This window comes from Saccopteryx bilineata, chromosome 8 (assembly GCF_036850765.1).
Source record: "Saccopteryx bilineata isolate mSacBil1 chromosome 8, mSacBil1_pri_phased_curated, whole genome shotgun sequence".
NCBI classification, from domain to species: Eukaryota; Metazoa; Chordata; class Mammalia; order Chiroptera; family Emballonuridae; genus Saccopteryx; species Saccopteryx bilineata.
The window spans coordinates 37,401,457-37,421,510 of record NC_089497.1 but is presented as its reverse complement, the minus strand read 5'-3'; the positions used below and the strand labels follow the sequence as shown (position 1 = coordinate 37,421,510).

General features: G+C 43.0%; 1 protein-coding gene across 1 annotated transcript in view; it reads left to right on the top strand.

Moving 5' to 3' along the window:
- The window catches only part of MYH15 (myosin heavy chain 15), a 173,044-nt gene that overhangs the window by 34,216 nt on the left and 118,774 nt on the right, over window positions 1-20,054 (top strand). Inside the window, exons 10-12 of the mRNA XM_066241634.1 lie at window positions 10,271-10,374; window positions 12,069-12,207; window positions 19,264-19,382. Coding sequence (XP_066097731.1) covers window positions 10,271-10,374; window positions 12,069-12,207; window positions 19,264-19,382 — 362 coding nt within the window. The remainder of the gene's footprint in view (window positions 1-10,270; window positions 10,375-12,068; window positions 12,208-19,263; window positions 19,383-20,054) is intronic.

Sequence of the window (20,054 nt, the reverse complement as noted above, 5' to 3'; positions counted from 1 at the left end):
AGAACAGAGAGACAGGTGAACTGGGGAAAGGATTTGCTTAGAGGTATAGTGGAGATTTTATTCTGATGGTTTCTAACCTCTTAGGTCGTTGGGAGGGTGTGTGAGCGTGGAAAGGTCTTAGCAGTGATTGAAGGTAAAGATGAAGGGTAGTGATGAGTCAAAAATATGCCCAAGTTTTGTAACTTGACTAAGATAAAAGGTAATGCCATGAGCAGAAAGAGTAAAGCAACTTGTGGGGTAAAAGAATAAATTTCATGTATTCCTTCAACAAATATTTATTGTGAAACTGAAGTGGGTGCATCAGGCACTACTTTTTTAAGCAAGGGAGACAGAAAAGTAAATGAGACAGACAGGTTCCTGCCCTCACAAGCTTACAATCTAGTATGGAAGACAGGTAACAAGTAATTTCAGAGAATGGGAGATCTACAAAGAAAAATAAAATAGATGAAAGGATAGTGTAATCTGGAATTCGGTAGGATGGAGGGTGGTTATATCTAAAATAGAGAGTTAGGCACAATCTCTCTGAGAAGGCAATATTTTTCCAGATACCTGAATGAGTGAGGAAGAAGTAGTGAGAGAGAGAGAGAGAGACAGAGGGGGAGAGAGAGAGAGAGAGAGAGAGAGAGGCAGACAGAAAGGGAGAGAGATGAGAAGCATCAACTCATAGTTGAAGCACTTTTGTTGTTCATTGATTGCTTCTCATAAATGTCGTGACTAGGGGGCTCCAGCCGACCCCTTGCTCAAACCAGCAACCTTAGGGTTTCAAGCCAGCAACCTTTGGGCTTCAAGCCAGTGATCTTTGGGCTCAAGCCAGTGACCACAGGGTTATGTCTATGATCCTAAGCTCAAGCCAGCAACCCTGTGCTCAAGCTGGTGAGCCTGCACTTAAGCCGATGAGCCTGTGCTTAAGGCAGGGACCTCGGGGTTTTTAACCTGGTCCTCAGTGTCCCAGGTCAATGCTCTATCCATTGCACCACCACCTGGTCAGGCAGTAGGCAAAGATTTTCAAGAATAAAGTGCCAAGATGAGGCAACAGTAAATGCAAAGGCCCTGAGGTAGAATACATTTGGTGTAATTTTAGGCTAGAAAAATGACCATTGTGGATGGTGAAGTGGAGAGGGTAATGTAGGGGGCAGGCCACACAGTATCTTGTAGGCCAGGGCAGCGAGTGCTCTGGGGAGTCAATTGGAAGGGAAGAATGACAAGCTGATTGGATTTCAAAAGATTCATATGATGTAAGCTGTTGAGGAGAACAGTGCTCCCACAGGAGTAGATGTGTGATGAGATGGAAGATCCAGGTGAGCAAATTGATGGGAAACAATTCCTCAGCCCATCATGCTTAGATTAAATCTGGCAGAAATTTGCTGGTGTTTTGACTACATGGTCTTTAACTTCTAAATGGCCTGACCAGATGGGGGAAGCTCTGTAAACTGGACGATTATTTTCGCCCTGGGTGTAATTAATGATATGAAAGTATTCTTCTTTCCACCATCCTTCCACCTAAACTTGGAACAGGTTCTTGTTTGTTTATTTGTTTTTGGACTTCCTTTGATTAACAGTTGCAAATCTAATACTCTTGACACAAATGTCTGCGCTGTGCAGGACATCTGACACCTGGGGTCCAACGTGGGTACCAGCAGTGATTGCAAGATCCTTTTCGGAATATCTCTGTTTACTAACAGAACTCGCTGAAGACTCTGGGCTGCTGTGGAAATCGTATACTTACCCTGAATTCATTTATCTTGTGGAGTCTTTGGGGGCTGTTGGGTTGATTACTGCACGAAGACTGCCATCTGCTGGCCTGAATTAGGGATCGTCCGTTTACCTGTTTTTGGCACAAATTGTCCTCTGGGACATTTTTAAATTTGGAACTCTTTCTGTTCATGTTTGGCAAAGAAGAGCTTCTGAGAGTCCTAAGGATGGGTACAAGAAGGCACACCTTAGCAAAGCGAGAATTATGTCCAAATTTTCTAAACTAGGAGCACTTGCTTACTAGAAAAGAATCAGGTACAAAAAACCCCAGCCGAGAGGCGGGCCACCCAGTGAGGAAGCCTAGGAAATGGGGTCATGACTCACCCCAGAGCCAGCCCCCACCTGGTCTCCACATCGTTGCTTGGAATATCCCTTCTTTCCTTTGCTTTCAGTTAAGGCTGACCTCAACTCCAGGCCTGGCTAAACCCACTTGCTCAGTCCCCTCGGATATGGCTCCCTGACAGTTTGTAGTTCTTACGCTTGGTCCTACATACATCTCCCCTTTTCTCTTCTTTTCTTTGACTTTTTTTTTCCTGTGTATTTATTGTACCTGTTTTTGCTATTCAACTGGTATGTGAACTTCAAGAGGAGAGGCCAGGAAGCGCGCCCTTGCTTCTTGGAACCCTGACACTTAGCCTGGTGCTTGTGTTGCCGGCAACCTGCCGAGAGGTGCACTTGAGCCTGTCTGCTGGTGGCCTGCCTGCCTCCGGGAACGACATCGTTGGCATCTGGACCACCTATCCTGGAGCGTATTCAGTTGCATCCCTTTTACTTGTGAGGTCTCTCTTGAACTTGTGAGGTGTATCTTGACTCCCTTTCTCCCCGCCGGTCATTGGTGAGGCACGAGAAGTGTTGGTCGTGCAGATGGCGCCCAGTCTAACTTCGGGGAATGCTATTCGCACTGTGCGCCACGCGAATATTCTCTCTGGAGGTGGGTGGAGTCCCGTCAGCTGCGTCTGCACACGAGGAGCAGCGATGGGGGGTGACATGCACAGGGGCACCAGCTACAGAATTTTATTTGCTTTCTAACAGGTTTTTAGCCCGATGTCGGCTTTGCTTCTTTTTACAGTGAATACAGCAAAATCTTGGAGAACATTCAGCCATGCGGAAAGTAAAGCTTAATGATAAAATATTTGCTTTTAAAGAAAGGACCCTTTGCATCTCCTACTGGAGAGAAGGCTCTAGAAATGAGCCTGCACAAAGGTTGATACTTGCAGTTTTTGAAATTGTGAAGCAATCGGCCTTTCTTAGCGTCTTCTCATCCCTCTTCTCTACTCTACCCCCCCCCCCCCCCCCCACACACACACACACACACTCCTGACAAGCTCCTTTCCCTCACAGGCCCATAGTCTTCTCTGCGGGTCCTTACTGGCCTGGACAGTCTCTCTGGTCCTAATAGTGTCTCATGAAAATGCATGTATTTTTATTTTATTTTATTTTTTCATTCTCTCAAGACCATTTCTCTTGGTAGAAATAAAATTAATTAAATAAAAGAATTCCTGTTTACATGATACTCCTTTGAGATAACCTCAATCCTCAACCTAATTATTAATTCATTGCTCCCTGAAAATAAAACTGCTTAAAGCCTGGTGGGGATGACATTTCAGCTACGGCCTCCCCGCGTTTCTCAGACGCGTGTGAGCTTAGTCTTTGCGGACGATTCTTGGAGCCCGCGCTTCGTTCTGAGCGCAGCTGTCCCAGCGCATGCGTAGGCCAGTGAAGCAGCCATACCTCCGGCTGTAAAGAAATAGAAGAAAGCTCCGTTAGGTATTCCTATGACTTCTGGAAGGACTGCAACTGGAGAAGGGAGATGCTGAGGGAGAAGTGCCTGTATTGCACGTGGGCTCACCATTCCGCCTCGCTGCTGTAGACCAGCTCAAACTGACCCTGGCCTATGTACCAAGACCCGGAACCACACATTATATCATTCATAAGTAACACTTGTGCACCCTTAAACCGCCACCCCTTAAAATGCACCTCGAAACCTGGATTATCAAGATTTGAACCTTGACTCCTCTCTTTTTACTAACTGACTTGCAAATAACGCTCTTTTCTTTTCTCAAAAACTGGTGCCATAGTATTTGCTTCTGTGTGCGTGGGGCAATGAGCCCATGCTTGGTAACAGTCCTTAGTAACCACCAAGGGACATCGTCCTTGTGACTGCCTGCCTGTGGCACCAGCCCCCCGGGGTGGGGGATGGGGTCCCTTGCCAGATTCTCACTCTGTGGCCACCTTAACCAGTCTGTCTAGGGGCTGGGCTGCTGGGTTTCTGCTTCCTCCACCCCGTTTGAGGAAAGAAACATCTCCTGGATCAGATTACATTGGGGGAGTGACCTCATTAAAATGTGTTAGTCTCCAAATTATCTGAAAGTCTCTTTAATTGTGCATTTCAGTCCCACCCCACCCCTCCCCAGGCTTGGGTTAGAGTCCCAGGTCTAGTATTGTGGGTTCTAGACCCACCCTAGAGACACAATTGGAAGCAAGGTTCCAACTGCGAAGGTCCTCAAAGGTCAGGTTGGAGTCCTTGTGTCTTGGACTTCTTTGTCTGGAAGAGTGTTCAGTCTATAGTATTGTATGTGTATCCGTCTTGTTTTGTGTGTCTTTGTTTTGGATGGCACTGGAGCCGCACACTAATTGGCTTCAAAGTGGGAAGTCATTAGCCTGGTCACTTCAGCCTAAGAACTAAAGTTTTACTAAGGATTAATAACTTATATTTTATTGTCATTTTGGGTAAACAAATCATAGTGATATATGATCATTTTAGTCAAGTGTGTTTGATAAACTTCACAGGGTTCAAATTTTAAAAGGAGACTTTTTCTTAACCTGGAAATGGCTTTGGGTTATCCTGGAATGCCTCAAAGATTTGTTCTCTCCTTATAAAAGAGACATTTTAAACTAACAGGATTAAAATCACATGGGAAGTTTTGTCAAATAAAGAAATAATTCTAGTTGTTATCTGAAAATGTTAAATATTATATGTAACAGAAAAAAAGCAAATTTCTTTGTAAGTTGCATTATAATCAGATTTATAACTGAAGTTGTAGGGAATGTTATATCTGGCTGCAATTCTTTGGGATGTATTCTTCAAAATTGGTCAATATTTAGCAAAATGATTTTTTTAATACTGCTTGGCCCCAATATCAGAGTCAGGTGAGAAATGGTCCCAAAATGGGTCCTTTAGCCAAAATTATGGTTCGGAAGAAAGACCCCCCTGTCCCCCCCAGGGAAATTTAAAAAACCCTGACTTGTCTGAGTCGGAGCCAAATGATGATCTTCATTTTGTGCCTCTGACTCCTTCCGTGATTCCTCTTCTGCTGAAGGAGGGGCTCCTGTGGATAATGCTGGGGCTTCCACCAGCAGCCCTCCCATGGCCACGGGGCAGCCCTGTACTCTTCCTGGCCGTATAGTCAGAAAGGAACAGCCTGGTCTGCCCAGGGTATTCAATTTGGCCCAAGGATACTTTGCCTCAGGCAGGGCAAATATTATATGTGTTGAGACAAATCCCAAGTTTAACCTAGGAGAATTGCTTCATTCTACTGAGATGTTCCTAAAAAGATGGGGAATCTCCTCACCGGTGCACTCTGGCAGCCTCCACCGAGGAGGAGCTGGGGCTAGTGAAGGAACAGGTAACCCCGGAGAGGGCCTTGTTCCAGGGCAGCAGTTTATTCCTTCAGGAGTGACGGAAGGCAGGGCTCAGAGGACAAGGCTTTGAGAAGCCCACCAGGTGGAGACACAGCAGGCAGTGGCCAGCGTGGAGAGCTCCAGGGCCAGGCGCCCCTGCCTCAGCCTCTGCCCAGGGTTCCTACCATAGCTTTGGTGTCTCCAAGACCAGCCTGAGGCTGAGCCCAGATGGCAGCAAGCCCCGAGCTCCATATGTAAGCCTGCAGCAGCCACTGGGATCTGCCTGCCCCATACCAGCCCTGCTCTCAGCAGAAACAAGTGGCATGTGTCTGATGACGGGACTTTATAAAGGGGCCCCAAACAGAGACCTTATCCACTTTCTTTGCGAAGGTGTCCAAGGCTTACCACTTGCCAGGAGACAGCAAACTGCTCTGCTCCCCCAGCACTTAACTGCAACCAGTCAAGACCCAGTGAGGCGCTCACACCAACCATGGGTAAGACCCCACAACACACACACATGATGTGCATATTGTACACAGGAGGGACACTGGAGAGGAGCATGTCCTAATCCCCTTGAAAGATAGAGAAGGAACTTTCCACAAATCAGCTTACCAGATGTGGAGGCCAAGGGTCTTACGCTGATGGGTTTCGCTGCTGAAAATGAAGGGACATCGGGAGGCGGTCTCCAGAATAGAGTGGAGGGGCCGTGGCTGAGTCTCTCCTCAGGTAGGGAGGGAGTCGGGGCATAGCAGGGATGCAGGGGGTGGCAGGCAATAGACCCGTGTCTGCAGACTGGAGCCTGTCTGCTAGAAATTCCATGCTGGTCCACAGAAGAGTTAACCACCCGATATTGTGAAAATCATAGATCCAATGATCTTAGTTGAATTTGCTTATGCTCAGAGGGATTGCCACTTATCAGCCTGTATCATTGATGGAAATACTATTGAAGTTGTCTTAGCTATCTTTGGAAATTGTAGGCTTGTTTAAACAACCGTTTGCACCATGCAGAGCATTTACAAATCATGCGCAATAGACAACAAGCATTCGGACAAGCTTACGTAGTATTCAATGCATCGTACATGTGGAGTTAAAAAAATCAAGGACCACTTTGTACCATGTGGCACTGTTCTGCGCTGTAAGATAAAACTTTATTAGTTGCATGTTTCTGTTTCAGGTCGGCTAGATCACTGGTCACCAAGTGTGAAAAGGTTGAAAACCACTGGGACAGACTGACAGGAATGGAGAAGACAGGGGACAGAGAAGAGGGAAGTGGACAGAGGGCAGAGGAAATGCGAATGGGTCTAGTGATTATGAAGCGAGAAGCTACGGACCAGGGGAGATGGAAGAAGGTGTGCTGGGTGGTCCGCAGGTAGCGCAGGACGTGGAGGGTGGGCCTGAGGTGAAGGAGGAGAAAGCAGACACATGGCAGGGGAAGCAGCAAACGGACAGTAGTTTGGTGATAAGGGAAGGTGATAATCAGAGGTAAAGGAAGAGAAAGAGAAAGTGCAGGAAGAGGTGAAGGACTGGCTGGAAGAGAAGGAAGAGAAGAAAAGCAACCTGGAGCTAAAACAGGAATAGGTGTTCGTTGGTCAGAACATAAAAGAGGAGGAAATGATGACGTGTGTAAAAGAAGAAAAGTTATTTCCCTAGAAAAGAAATGACGGTCGATGCAAAGGGGAAAGAGAGCCTCAGACGGTTCCCCTGTGGGCTCCAGGCAGACACTGGCCTTGCCAAGGTGTAAAGTCTGTGGTACGTAAGAGGCGCGCTACAGCTGTCCGCACTGGATCGGGTCCTACCGGTTGCCCTATATAGGTTGAGAGTTGCCCCTTAGAAACAAGCTCCAATCGAACCCCTATGAAATGTTATATGGAGACCCTTTCTTAAGACTATTACTGCTATCTTGAAAATGATCATATTGCAGAAGAATTAGATACCATAAAATGTATACAGCCTCTAGGCACCGCCTTATCTTTCCTGTATAAGTATGCCCGGTAATGTCTCCTCCAGATGTTCCCCTGCATTGTGTAAGCCCAGGAGATTGGGTCCTCCTCAAGGCTTGGTAACCCAAATGAAATGGACCCTATGAAATCCTTCTGGTTATCCATGCTTAGCCAGGAGCCCTCACCCCCTTTACAATTTCCAAATCAGGGTGCACTCTCTTAAAAGGAAGGAGGAGGATCCCATCGTCCTAACACTGGATGGGCCTGGAAACCCAATACTGACTTTTCAGCCCCTGATTGCACTTGTAACCTGACTACTCTTAAATTACTTTCAGAGGATGCAGAACAGCTCAGACTTCACTTGGCCAGGAAGAGAAGGTCATCTTGAAAGTATACTAAATTGCTTCTGCCCAAGAGTCCAAACAAGGGCTATGTAAACCTAAATTCTTATTATAGTTGCTATTGTTTTGGTTTAAATAAGTGTTTTACTTCCCTGGTTGTAATATTTGCTTGTATCGCTCTAGAATTCTACTTTCTTATGCTGTTTTGCATTTTTCCTGATTTACTTTGTCTCCTTATCAGTGAGCAGTAGCTACAGCAGTTGTTTCCCTTCCCCAAGATTAAGGAATAAACCACAAAAAGGGGGGATTTGTAATGTAGACCAGCACAAACGGGTCCTATTCTGTTTAACAAGACCCGGAACCAAAGTTCACACTACTCACAACTTTAAGTAAGTGGGTGGCGTGGTCTAACGGAAATACTACAGACTATGTTCTCAGACCAATTTATCATTAACTGATGCTGAGCAAGTGGTAAGCCTTTCTAGTCTGCCATTCTCCTGTATTTAACGTAAAGTATACAATATCAATTATAGCACCTTTGATTCTTATGATAGAGATGAAAATGATCAAAAATGACATAAATATGAGACTAAAACAAAAAGTATATAAAAGTCACAATTTGAATAATCTAAAAGGTAATTCTTGGCAAAGTAATCTTGAAAAGTAAATTTTGTTTTGAATGAGTCTGCCAAATGAAAGACACCCCCCCCCCCCCACCAAACACACAGCATTTCCCACACTGTTTGGTTGTATGATCCCTCAGGACCCTTGAGGGAAAGGACTATGTTACTGCTGTACCTTTACTTCCCGCCATAATATTTTTCTCTACCTACGGTAGAGATGTCATGGCGCTCAGGTGTCTGGCTTGGGTTGGGTGCTGACATTCACTGACATAAGGAACCACTTGAACTACTTATGGCTATCTGCATTGAAATATCTAAGGGGAAGTGGGAGATCTAGGTCTAGAGCTCAGAAAATCAATACAGATTTGAGAGTCGTCAGAAAAGTCACAAGTGAACCTTGCAGAAGAGTATTCTTGACTTTGAGAGTGTGACAGTATTTGACACTGCTCAGTCTCGCCTCCTTGAAAATCTCTCCCCTTGGCTTTTTTTTTAGTAAACCTCTCTCACTTGTTTCTTTCTTATATCTTGAGCATTTCTTTGTGGATGTGTTCTTCTCTTTCACGTACCCCATGGCTTTAGAGTGTCCTGAGGCTCAATGCTTGGATTTATCTGTGGTCCTAGATCATCTACTGATGGCTTTAAAGATCATCTGTTGACTTCCAACATTTGATCATGGGTTCAGACTTCTCTCCAGTATTTTAGAATCATAGCTGATGGATTTTTTTTTAATCTGCACTTGGTTTAGAGAAGGATCAAATTATATGAATGTTTAAAGATGAAATTTACTTGTTACTTTTTTTTTTGTTCTATCATAACACTATTTATTGAGGATTTTGCAAATCCTATTACATAATCATAGGTTGCTATGGTTTAGGCTGTATATACAGTAAAACTGTAGGTTTTAAATATGTGGAAAAATTCATATAGATTAAAGAGACATTCAGAAGAATCAATAACAAGATTCGTATGCATACCCAAGATCTTTTGAGATTTCAGTGAGTAAATTTCCTTTTAGGTTCATAAAAATAAAATAATACCAACATTTTTTTTTTTTTAGAATTTTATAAGATGGTTTTATAGAGTATATATACTTTTCTGTCTGGCTTATTTCACTCAGCGTAATTATTTTGAGTAATAATCTATTGTCTACATGTACAGAAGTTGAACTCTTCATAGACATTGGGGTTGTTCCCAACTAGAGCTGCTAGGAGCAACTACGTAGTAGCCTACTTTCTTTCTGAGATTTGGGGTTTAGGATAACAGAGCTTCACTTCACTGAGTGATAAATAGAGAAATCAGATCAACTCAAAAAATCTTCCTGGAGAGGACATGTTTGGCACTAAGAGGTTATGTGGTTTGGCCAAGTCAGCAGCTGATGTGCTCCTGTCAGCCTGCCATGGCTTTCACTTGCATCGTGTGTCCCGACTAAGTGAATCATGTCAGGAGTTATAGACATATCAGAGGTTCAGCGCTGGACACCGTAACTGATTTCTGGGCTCCTAGAAGGACAGATTCGACCTCCTAATAGGGAGGATATGATGTGACAGGATTATACCGCTAATGTTCCCTGAGCGCTGACCTCACGGTCTGCTTGCTTCCTAGCCTTTGAAGCTCAGGCCATTATACTTATAATTTCATGAAGTAGTTTTTGTTCTCCAACCCTCAACCATGCATCTAGGCCAAATTCCTGTTTTCAAAGTTTTGCCTACACACATTATCTGTTTTCTTTCACATCATGTCAAGCTGCGGCAGTTGAATCTGCTTTCAGATTTGGCCTGCTTGATCTTCTCTGGGGAGGCATTAACACATGACTGACAAGTTAATAGAGGGCAAGAATTGATTGCAGAAGTTTAGGTATTGAATATGGACTGTATTTTGGCTTGTTTACAAGTATGCCCTAAGCTGTAAGAGTAAACGGAGAATATCGGTCAATTGTTTTCTATAGATTCCTGGGTTTCTTTAAGCTGCTGAACTGGTGGTTTGCCTTCTGCAGATCTGCTCCTGGTGTCTGGAAAGCCTTCGGACTTTCACTTCTGCTGTCATGGCATAGTTGCTGCGGAGAACTCGGAGGATGCTGGAGAATTGCTGGCCACGGACGTAAGGCTTGTTAGTCACTAAAGCAAAGTCTGGTAGCTACAATGGGAAACAAAAGAAAACATCCTAGACCTCTGTTCTTCTGAAGAGTCCTGGAGACGAAGAGTAGGAGGCTCTCCAAGGCTGCTTCTGTCCAAAGTTTACTTGTTTATTGTGAAAGTACACCTTGCTTGCATAGTAACTTCAGGACAAATAGAACAATAGGAAGATGTTTTAACCAAAGCACTGTTTTTGATTTTATACATGTCTTTATTTACAGTCTTTATCCTTTTTTCCCCCTAGGCAGGGTTGCTAGCTTTTATTTATTTATTTTTTATTTTATTTTATTTTTTATTTTATTTTATTTTTTTTTGTATTTTTCTGAAGCTGGAAACGGAGAGACAGTCAGACAGACTCCCACATGCGCCCGACCGGGATCCACCTGGCACGCCCACCAGGGGGCGATGCTCTGCCCCTCCGGGGCGTCGCTCTGTTGCGACCAGAGCCACTCCAGCGCCTGGGGCAGAGGCCAAGAAGCCATCCCCAGTGCCCAGGCCATCCTTGCTCCAATGGAGCCTCAGCTGCGGGAGGGGAAGAGAGAGACAGAGAGGAAGGAGAGGGGGAGGGGTGGAGAAGCAGATGGGCGCCTCTCCTGTGTGCCCAGGCCGGGAATCGAACCCGGGACTTCTGCACGCCAGGCCGATGCTCTACCACTTAGCCAACCGGCCAGGGCTGCTAGCTTTTATTTTTAAACAAAAGATCATAATCATACTGCCTATGTATTCGGTATATAGAGTTTGCTTTCTCAGTTAATGTTATAACATAAGCATTTTCAGTATTATTACAAACTCTTCATAGCCATTTACACGAATACTTAATATTTTATCAGGCATTTGTCCTGTAGATATTTTTTAGCCAGTCTCCTATTGTTAGACACAAGGTTTTTCATTTGTTTGTTTTTGTTTTTGTGGTGAATATCTTTTTAAGTAAATTTTTTTTTCTGTATATCAGATTCACCTTATGCTAGATTCCTAAAAGGGAAAATACTAGGTAAGGCCTATAATATAATATAAAATATAGACTATACTTTTTTTTATAGTCTTTATACATATTCTAAATTCACCACTGGAAAGATTGTACTAATTTCACCTCCCTAGCGTGGAAGATGGGAATTGATATACGTCTTACCATGTACAGTGGCTTCTTAGGATACAGTTCTTTGATGACAAGGTTTTTCTTTTCTTAAACACTTCCTTTCACCAGCCTTTGAAATGTATCAGCTCTGGAATAAAGTTGGGAGAACATATGGAATCCCAGAAATAAGCAACCCATCAGATACAGAGCTATATTTTGCCATAACTATGAAAAGCAAAATAATTTACCTCACATAGCCAGGTAATGATGGACTTCTGGAAGGGAGTGAGGGGACGCAGGGCAACCACGCAAGCGCTGAAACTACTGGGAATTCAGGAAGCCACGTCTGGTGCCTTCCGAACTCTCTTTTAAAGGGAATGAGTAGAGGTGGTGACCAAGCCAACAGAGCTCATTATGCACTGCTTTGAGCAGAGCTGTCACCCCTCGGGGCTATGGTGCTGTCTCATTCCCTTCTGTACCAGCAGCCCACAGAATGTAGGGAAGTGTGACACACAGCGGGGGTGGGGTGCTTACTGCCGCCATTAGGCAAATGAAGACATGGCCATCTGTTTCTCTTTTTACAGCAAGCCATGGACATCTTGGGCTTTCTTCCTGAGGAGAAGTATGGATCCTATAAACTCGCCGGAGCCATCATGCACTTTGGAAACATGAAATTTAAACAGAAACCCAGAGAAGAGCAAGTGGAAGCAGATGGCACAGAAAGTAAGAACCGCTTTGAAGACGCAAAGTGCACTCTCTCCGAATCGCTGAGCCCAGGTCTAGTCTCCTTCCCTTGCAGTGAAGCTCCCCTCTTGGTTTTTGGAACGATGTTGAAATTAATCAGCAATCTGCCTCGATTGCTGTTCCTCAAAATTATTTTCTCAACCACCAATCTAATGTAGACTCTCAGAATAAATAGTGTTCCTTAATTAATTATTGAGGACACCAGTGAATTTGCTAAACTTGAGCGACACAGGATTGACTAGGACATCGCCTGCCTTCACCACATAGAATATTGAGGAAAACAGAGAAAGAAACAGGCAAATTACCACAAAATATAGTAAGTGATATCATAGAGATATGAACAAAGATCTTTAGAATTCCAAGGGTGGAGTTTTTACTGGTCAGAGACCACAGTGGCTTCATTTCCCCTTGTGTTATATTCACGTTAAAAAAAAATCTCTTGTATAATCTTGCCTGCATACCAAAAAGATTTGAAGCATTTTCTCTTTGAATGATCTGTCTAGAATAATCATTAATATAGGAAATCACAATTTTGAAAAGAAGAAGGCATAGTTGTTATAATTATTTCTTTTAGTATTAAAATTCCTGGCAACTGAAACAAAAAGAGAAAACTCATTCAAATCCTTCAACAGATACATTTTTAACAGATTTAATATTTTTTAATTGTGATAAAATATACATAACATAAAAGGTGCTATTTGAACTATTTTTTAAGTTCAATGCCATTTTACAGGTCAGTGGCATTAAGAACCTTTACACTGTTGTGCAACCATCACCACTATCTATCTCCAGAAAATTTTCATCCTCCCAAATGGAACTCTGTACCTATTAAACCAGTGCTCCCCAACCTTTTTTGGGCCACGGACCAGTTTAATGTGAGAAAATATTTTCACGGACCGGCCTTTAGGGTGGGACGGATAAATCTATCACGTGACCGAGACAAGTGTCAAGAGTGAGTCTTAGTCGGATGTAACAGAGGGAATCTGGTCATTTTTAAAAAATAAAACATCGTTCAGACTTAAATATAAATAAAACAGAAATAATGTAAGTTATTTATTCTTTCTCTGTGGATTGATACCAAATGGCCCACAGACTGGTACAGGTCCGAGGCCTGGGGTTTGGGGACCACTGTATTAAACAATAACTCCCTGTTTCCCCTTCCCCTAACCCGTGGCAACCATTATTCTACTTCCTGTCTCCATGAATTTGACTATTTTAGCTACCTCGTGTAAGTGGAATCATACATTTGTCCTTTTTTGTCTAGCTGATTTTCCTTAACATGATGTCTGTAAGGTTCATCCATGTTGTATGAGTCAGAATTTAATTTCTTTTTAAGTGTGAATAATATTCTATTATCTGTATATACCATATTTTGTTTGTCTATTCATCCGTTGATGGGCATTTGAGTTATTTCCACTTATCACTACTGTGAAGGGATCTCTTTCTATTTCAAACTTTCATCATACTTGATTTTTAAAATCTCTTCTGTGGTTGTTTTACTTACTTACTTGATACTTTTGCTTGTGTTTTATTTACTCTCATGGATTATAAGTCCCCAATGTTGAGGATTTTTGTCTTGTTTAGCTTTCTTCTTACTATAGTATTGAGCACCAGGCTTGCACATAGCAAGTGCTCAGTAAATCTTGTTCAATAAATTAGTGAAATGTGTACACTCAGAAACCATATTCCAGCCCTTCATAAAAGACTATTGAATGTCGTTATCATAACCTCTCTTTCAGATTTGCCCAGTTGTGGACAGACAAAACTGGGTCTTCTTTCTTTATATCTGGTTGTTTACAGATGACACTAAACTGGGATAAGATTGTAAAGTTGCAAAGAATTGCCTTTTGTTTTCCTTGACAGCCTTACCTGTTTTCAGATGAAGTCAGACTTCGTTCTCTCCATCTTCTTGACTTCAAAATGCGCTTACAAAAACCCAGCCACCATTCTCTAAGAGAGTACTTTTCAAAGTTGGCTTCATATCAGAATTACCTGTGGGGCTGTTAAATGTCTGGTCTCCCCAGACCAAAGAAAGCTATCTCTGGGGGTGGGTGCAGGCATCAGAGTTTGCTTTCACAGCTTGCCAGGTGTGACCCCAATGTTCAGTGAAAAGTTGAGGGCCATTGTAGTGAGGACTCTGCAATCCAACATCTATGTGCAGCAGAATCACTTGGAGAACGTGAATAAATAAGCCCAGAGCCTAGCCTCTTTCCACAGGCCAGTCCCTCATTTCTGTGTCCACTCTCCAGGCTATTCTGGTCCACAGCAGTGTCTGAGAGCCCCTGCTCTACCTCTCAGCGAAGCCTAATTCACACTTGTGGGTTTATTCTCAAAGCCCTAAAGGAATGGGATTAATGGGTGGGAACTTCAGAAAGCCTCTTTCAGGACCACATCTGGTCACATGATGGAAATACGTTTATAGACATTGATTGCTATGCTTGTACTAGCATTCTCTTCATGTTAGCTGGAAACGTATTCACAGATTTAAACTATTTTCATCTTGGTTGTAAAACTATATATATATATATATATATATATATATATATATTGTATTTTTCTGAAGCTGGAAATGGGGAGAGACAGTCAGACAGACTCCCACATGCGCCCGACCAGGATCCACCCGGCACGCCCACCAGGGGCGATGCTCTGCCCACCAGGGGGCGATGCTCTGCCCCTCTGGGGCGTCGCTCTGCCGCAACCAGAGCCACTCTAGCACCTGGGGCAGAGGCCAAGGAGCCATCCCCAGCGCCCAGGCCATCTTTGCTCCAGAGCCTTGGCTGCGGGAGGGGAAGAGAGAGACAGAGAGGAAGGAGGGTGGGGATGGAGAAGCAAATGGGCGCTTCTCCTATGTGCCCTGGCTGGGAATCGAACCTGGGTCCCCTGCACACCAGGCCAACGCTCTACCACTGAGCCAACCGGCCAGGGCCAAACTATAAATTTTTAATGCAAATGAAGTAATTTATTTTTTGGGACATAATGACCACTGTTTTATTCTGTAAAGAAAAAAAAAAAAAAAAAAGGATGGGGAACACTGTGTAATGTAATGCACACCTGTGGAGTAAATCCAGGCATGCTGATTCTCTGTCTGATGATACTTGATTGCTTCTGGAGTGGGTGAGAAATAATTCTGTAATGTTGGATGCTATTTCTGGATTTTTTTTCTTTGTTAATGGATAAAAATAGACTCAAAGGGCTGTTCTTAACACTAGAAAAAGGATGTGTAAATTTGAGACTATTAGCACCTGTAATGTCCACCTCTGAATGCTTCAAAGCTTAAAAAACCAGACTCCTGTTTTTTCTTTTTCCTGGACACATATTGTGGAATTGCTTGTTTTCTACATTGTTGATTACTATTCATCTCCACTCAGATTCACCAGGCATGTTGCATTTCTCCCTTTTTGAAAAATATTTTCATGTTGGGTTAGACAGTCTCTTCCAGTTTAAAGTCTATGGCTCTGGCCCACTGTATTCTCAACTTGAAATAATCAGTCCTTTGTTTCCAAACATGGCACTCTGGCAAGAGTATCACAGTGTAGCATGGCACGTTGGCTCAAGTTTTGATTTTTCTGTTTATTTTCCAAAACAAGATTTGCAATTTTGAAAGGTTTCATAGCAACTGAGAACCTAGGCCATTATCACTGACATGGGGTAGGTGTGTAGCTCCCAGAAATGTATGTATATGTATTGATTTTAGTTAACAAGCAAATCAAACATTTCAAGCTTTTTAAACCTTTGTGAAAAATTTAAAGGCCCCTGAAAAGGAGGTGGATATTGTTAAGAATGGCATACAGCCCTCTGATTATGTGTGTGTGTATGTGTGTGTGGTGGATATTGTTAAGAATGACATACAGCCCTCTGATTGCGCGCGTGTGTGTGTGTGTGAGGTGGATATTGTTAAGAATGGCATACAGCCCTCTGATTGCGTGTGTGTGTGTGTGTGTGTGTGAGGTGGATATTGTTAAGAATGGCATACAGCCCTCTGATTGCGTGTGTGTGTGTGTGTGTGTGAGGTGGATATTGTTAAGAATGGCATACAGCCCTCTGATTGTGTGTGTGTGTGTGTGTGTGTGTGTGAGGTGGATATTGTTAAGAATGGCATACAGCCCTCTGATTGCGTGTGTGTGTGTGTGTGTGTGTGTGAGGTGGATATTGTTAAGAATGGCATACAACCCTCTGATTGCGTGTGTGTGTGTGTGTGTGTATGAGGTGGTTATTGTTAAGAATGGCATACAGCCCTCTGATTGCGTGCGTGTGTGTGTGTGTGTGAGGTGGATATTGTTAAGAATGACATACAGCCCTCTGATTGCATGTGTGTGTGTGTGTGTGTGTGAGGTGGATATTGTTAAGAATGGCATACAGCCCTCTGATTGCGTGTGTGTGTGTGTGTGTGTGTGAGGTGGATATTGTTAAGAATGGCATACAGCCCTCTGATTGCGTGTGTGTGTGTGTGTGTGTGTGTGTGTGTATGGTTTACTTTCCCTCTGTGGTTGTTGCTCAGCAGATTTTATACTTCGTAGTGAAGTAAGGAAAAGACTGTGTTTCCTTCTATTGTAAGACATTATTTTATATAGAGTGACTACCTCTCATGTATTAGTATATCTCAGGGTTAATTTTAAATGGAAGATATAGCAGAAAGATTTCAGATGAGTGAAATATTCCTTTTGTTTGATAACTGAAGAAATCTACAATTTGAAGTATGCTTATAATGTTTTGCCTGTGGTGTTCTTTTGTGCTGAGGTTAATTTTGTTTATCACCTACTGGGATACATGCTTGTTTACTTTTCCTTCTGATAACACTCTTCACTTCTTAAGATGGAAATTGTTTATAGAAGTGCAATTGTGTGGATTGCAAGTATTCTTGTTGGACAGCAGAGGGCACTATGGCACAAATTGAGACTTCACAGGCAAAGGAAAAGTTTTGAGGTGTCCTGGCTTTTGTTGATTGGTGGTGGACTTGACTTATCAAATTACAAGTCCCTGTTCCATTGAAAGAATCTACAAGTATATACATAGAAGGGAAAAATAGGTAAATAATAAAGATAAACTATTTTATGTCCTTCAGGTAAATATTTCTCTTTAGAAAGGGCCAATACTAGAAATAGATTATTTTAAAAGTTAAGTTATAATTCACATACAACAAAATTCACCCTTTAAAAATATACAGTTGGCCCTGGCCGGTTGGCTCAGCGGTAGAGCGTCAGCCTGGCGTGCAGGGGACCAGGGTTCGATTCCCGGCTAGGGCACATAGGAGAAGCGCCCATTTGCTTCTCCACCCCTTCCTCTCCTTCCTCTCTGTCTCTCTCTTCCTCTCCCGCAGCCAAGGCTCCATCGGAGCAAAGATGGCCCGGGCGCTGGGGATGGCTCCTTGGCCTCTGCCCCAGGTGCTAGAGTGGCTCTGGTCGCTGCAGAGCAACGCCCCAGAGGGGCAGAGCATCGCCCCCTGGTGGGCAGAGCTTCGCCCGTGGTGGGCGTGCCGGGTGGATCCCGGTCCGGCGCATGCGGGAGTCTGTCTGACTGTCTCTCCCTGTTTCCAGCTTCAGAAAAATACAAAAAAAAAAAAAAAATACAGTTTAGTGGTGAAATTTAGTGTACTCATATGTTGTATAACCGTGACCACTATCTAATTTTAGAACCTTCCATTACTCCATGCAGAAACCATGAACCCCTTCTCTCCCCAGCCTCTGGCAACGACAAATCTCTTTGTCTCCATGGATTGCCTAGTCTGGACAGGTCATATAAATGGAATCACATAATGTGTGGCCTTTTGTGTCTGTCTTCTTTCATGTAGTATGATATTTTCAAGTTTTATCCATGTTGTAGCATTATTTCTTTCTATGGCTGAAAAATATTGTATTTATATACAGCATTTTATTTATCCTTTCATGAGTTGATGTGCATTTGGGTTTTTCTGCTTTTTGAAAATTTATGAATTATACTGCTAGGAACATTTGTGTACAATTTTCTTTTTGTGTGACTATATGTTTTCATTTCTATTGGGTATATAACTTAGAAGTAGACTTTCTGGATCTAGAGTAACTCTGTTTAACTTTTGAGTAGCTTCCAAACTATCTTCCACAGAAGCTGTCCTATGTCACATTCTAACCATCAGTGTATGAGGGTTCTAATTTCTCCACATCTTCACCAACCCTATGATTCTATCATTTTTATTATAGTCATTCTAGAGGGCGTGAAGTACCATTTCATGTGGTTTTGATTTGTAGTTACAAAAAGTAATCTTTTAAATATATAGGATTCAGATACTTATTTTAAAACTATACCCCGGAGGGGCAGAGCAACGCCCCCTGGTGGGCAGAGTGTCACCTCCTGGTGGGCGTGCTGGGTGGATCCCGGTCGGGCACATGCGGGAGTCTGTCTGACTGTCTCTCCCCGTTTCCAGCTTCAGAAAAATGCAAAAAACAAAACAAAACAAAACAAAACAAAACTATAATCAATCTTGCTACTACATCAATTTAAAATACCATTCTTCTGGCCCTGGCCAGTTAGCTCAGTGGTAGAATGTCGGTCCGGTGTGTGGAAGTCCTGGGTTCAATTCCTAGTCAGGGCACACAGGAGAAGCAACCATCTGCTTCTTCACCTGCTCTTTACCTTCCCAACCCCTGCTCTTCATCTCTCTTTCTCTCTCTCTTCCTCTCTCTCATCCCCTCCTGCAGCCATGGCTCGAATGAGCAAGTTGGCCCCAGACATTGAGGATGGCTCCATGGCCTTGCCTCAGCTGCTAAAATAGCTTGGTTGATGAGCAACGGAGCAGTGGCCCCAGATGGGCAGAGCATCAGCCCCAGATGGGGGTTGCCAGGTGGATCCCAGTCGGGATGCATATAGGAGTCTGTCTCTTTGCTTCCCTGCCCCTCACTTGATAAAAGAAAAAGAAAAAGAAAAAACCATCCTTCCATCCTCTGGATAGTCTATTTGCCTATAACAGAATAAATTTTAACAATATTTTTCCTTCCCCTCTTCCTCTCTCATTCCCTCCTTCCCTCCTTCTCTCCTCCTTTTTCCTTCCTTTCTTCTGACCAGGTGCTGACAAAGCTGCTTTCCTCTTGGGCATGAGCTCCTCTGAGTTGGTGAAGGGCTTGAGCCACCCTAGAATCAAAGTTGGTAACGAATATGTCACTAGAGCACAAAATGTAGAGCAGGTAAGGTGGCATTTAAAAAATATTATGAATCTATGATTCTGTAATAATTGTAGATACATTGTACTTGTATATTTTTTTATTTCTGATTATGTCTGCAATGAGAGCTTCTATAGAAAAGCAAAAAAAAAAAAAAAAAAAAAAAAAGAAAAAGAAAAGAGCTAATGTGATGAATATTCCAAATGTTTTCACTTGTGATGCACACCAGCGTAAGCACTCTTGTGTTAAGACTCTCTGTAGCCTGAAATATACCATTTTGGCAGTTTTCCCTTGGGCAACAAATCTCTTTGCAGAGGTAGGGAAGCCCTTTACTTGTTGTGATCAAATCTTTATTGTCCAGCTAAGAAGCTTTCAAAGCTATTGGTTACCGACATGAATAAAATTTGCAAATTGGCATCCCTCTTCTATTTGGAATATTGAGTTTTGAGAGTAATGGACACGTGGTGACAGTTGAGAAAAGATTTCAGAACACATGCTTAAGTTAGCGTTTGAAGAGAGGAGATTAAAAACAGAAATGAAAGATGAAAGGTGATGTAGGTCTTACTCAGCATCCAAGAGAATGTTTTAATGATAAAATAACAAGTGCTGTGATGCTTTGCCAGAATACAGTAGATATTCCCAGTGCTGCTGGGTAATGTGTCCATCTGAGTATGCCAGTACTCAAAATCATCATTT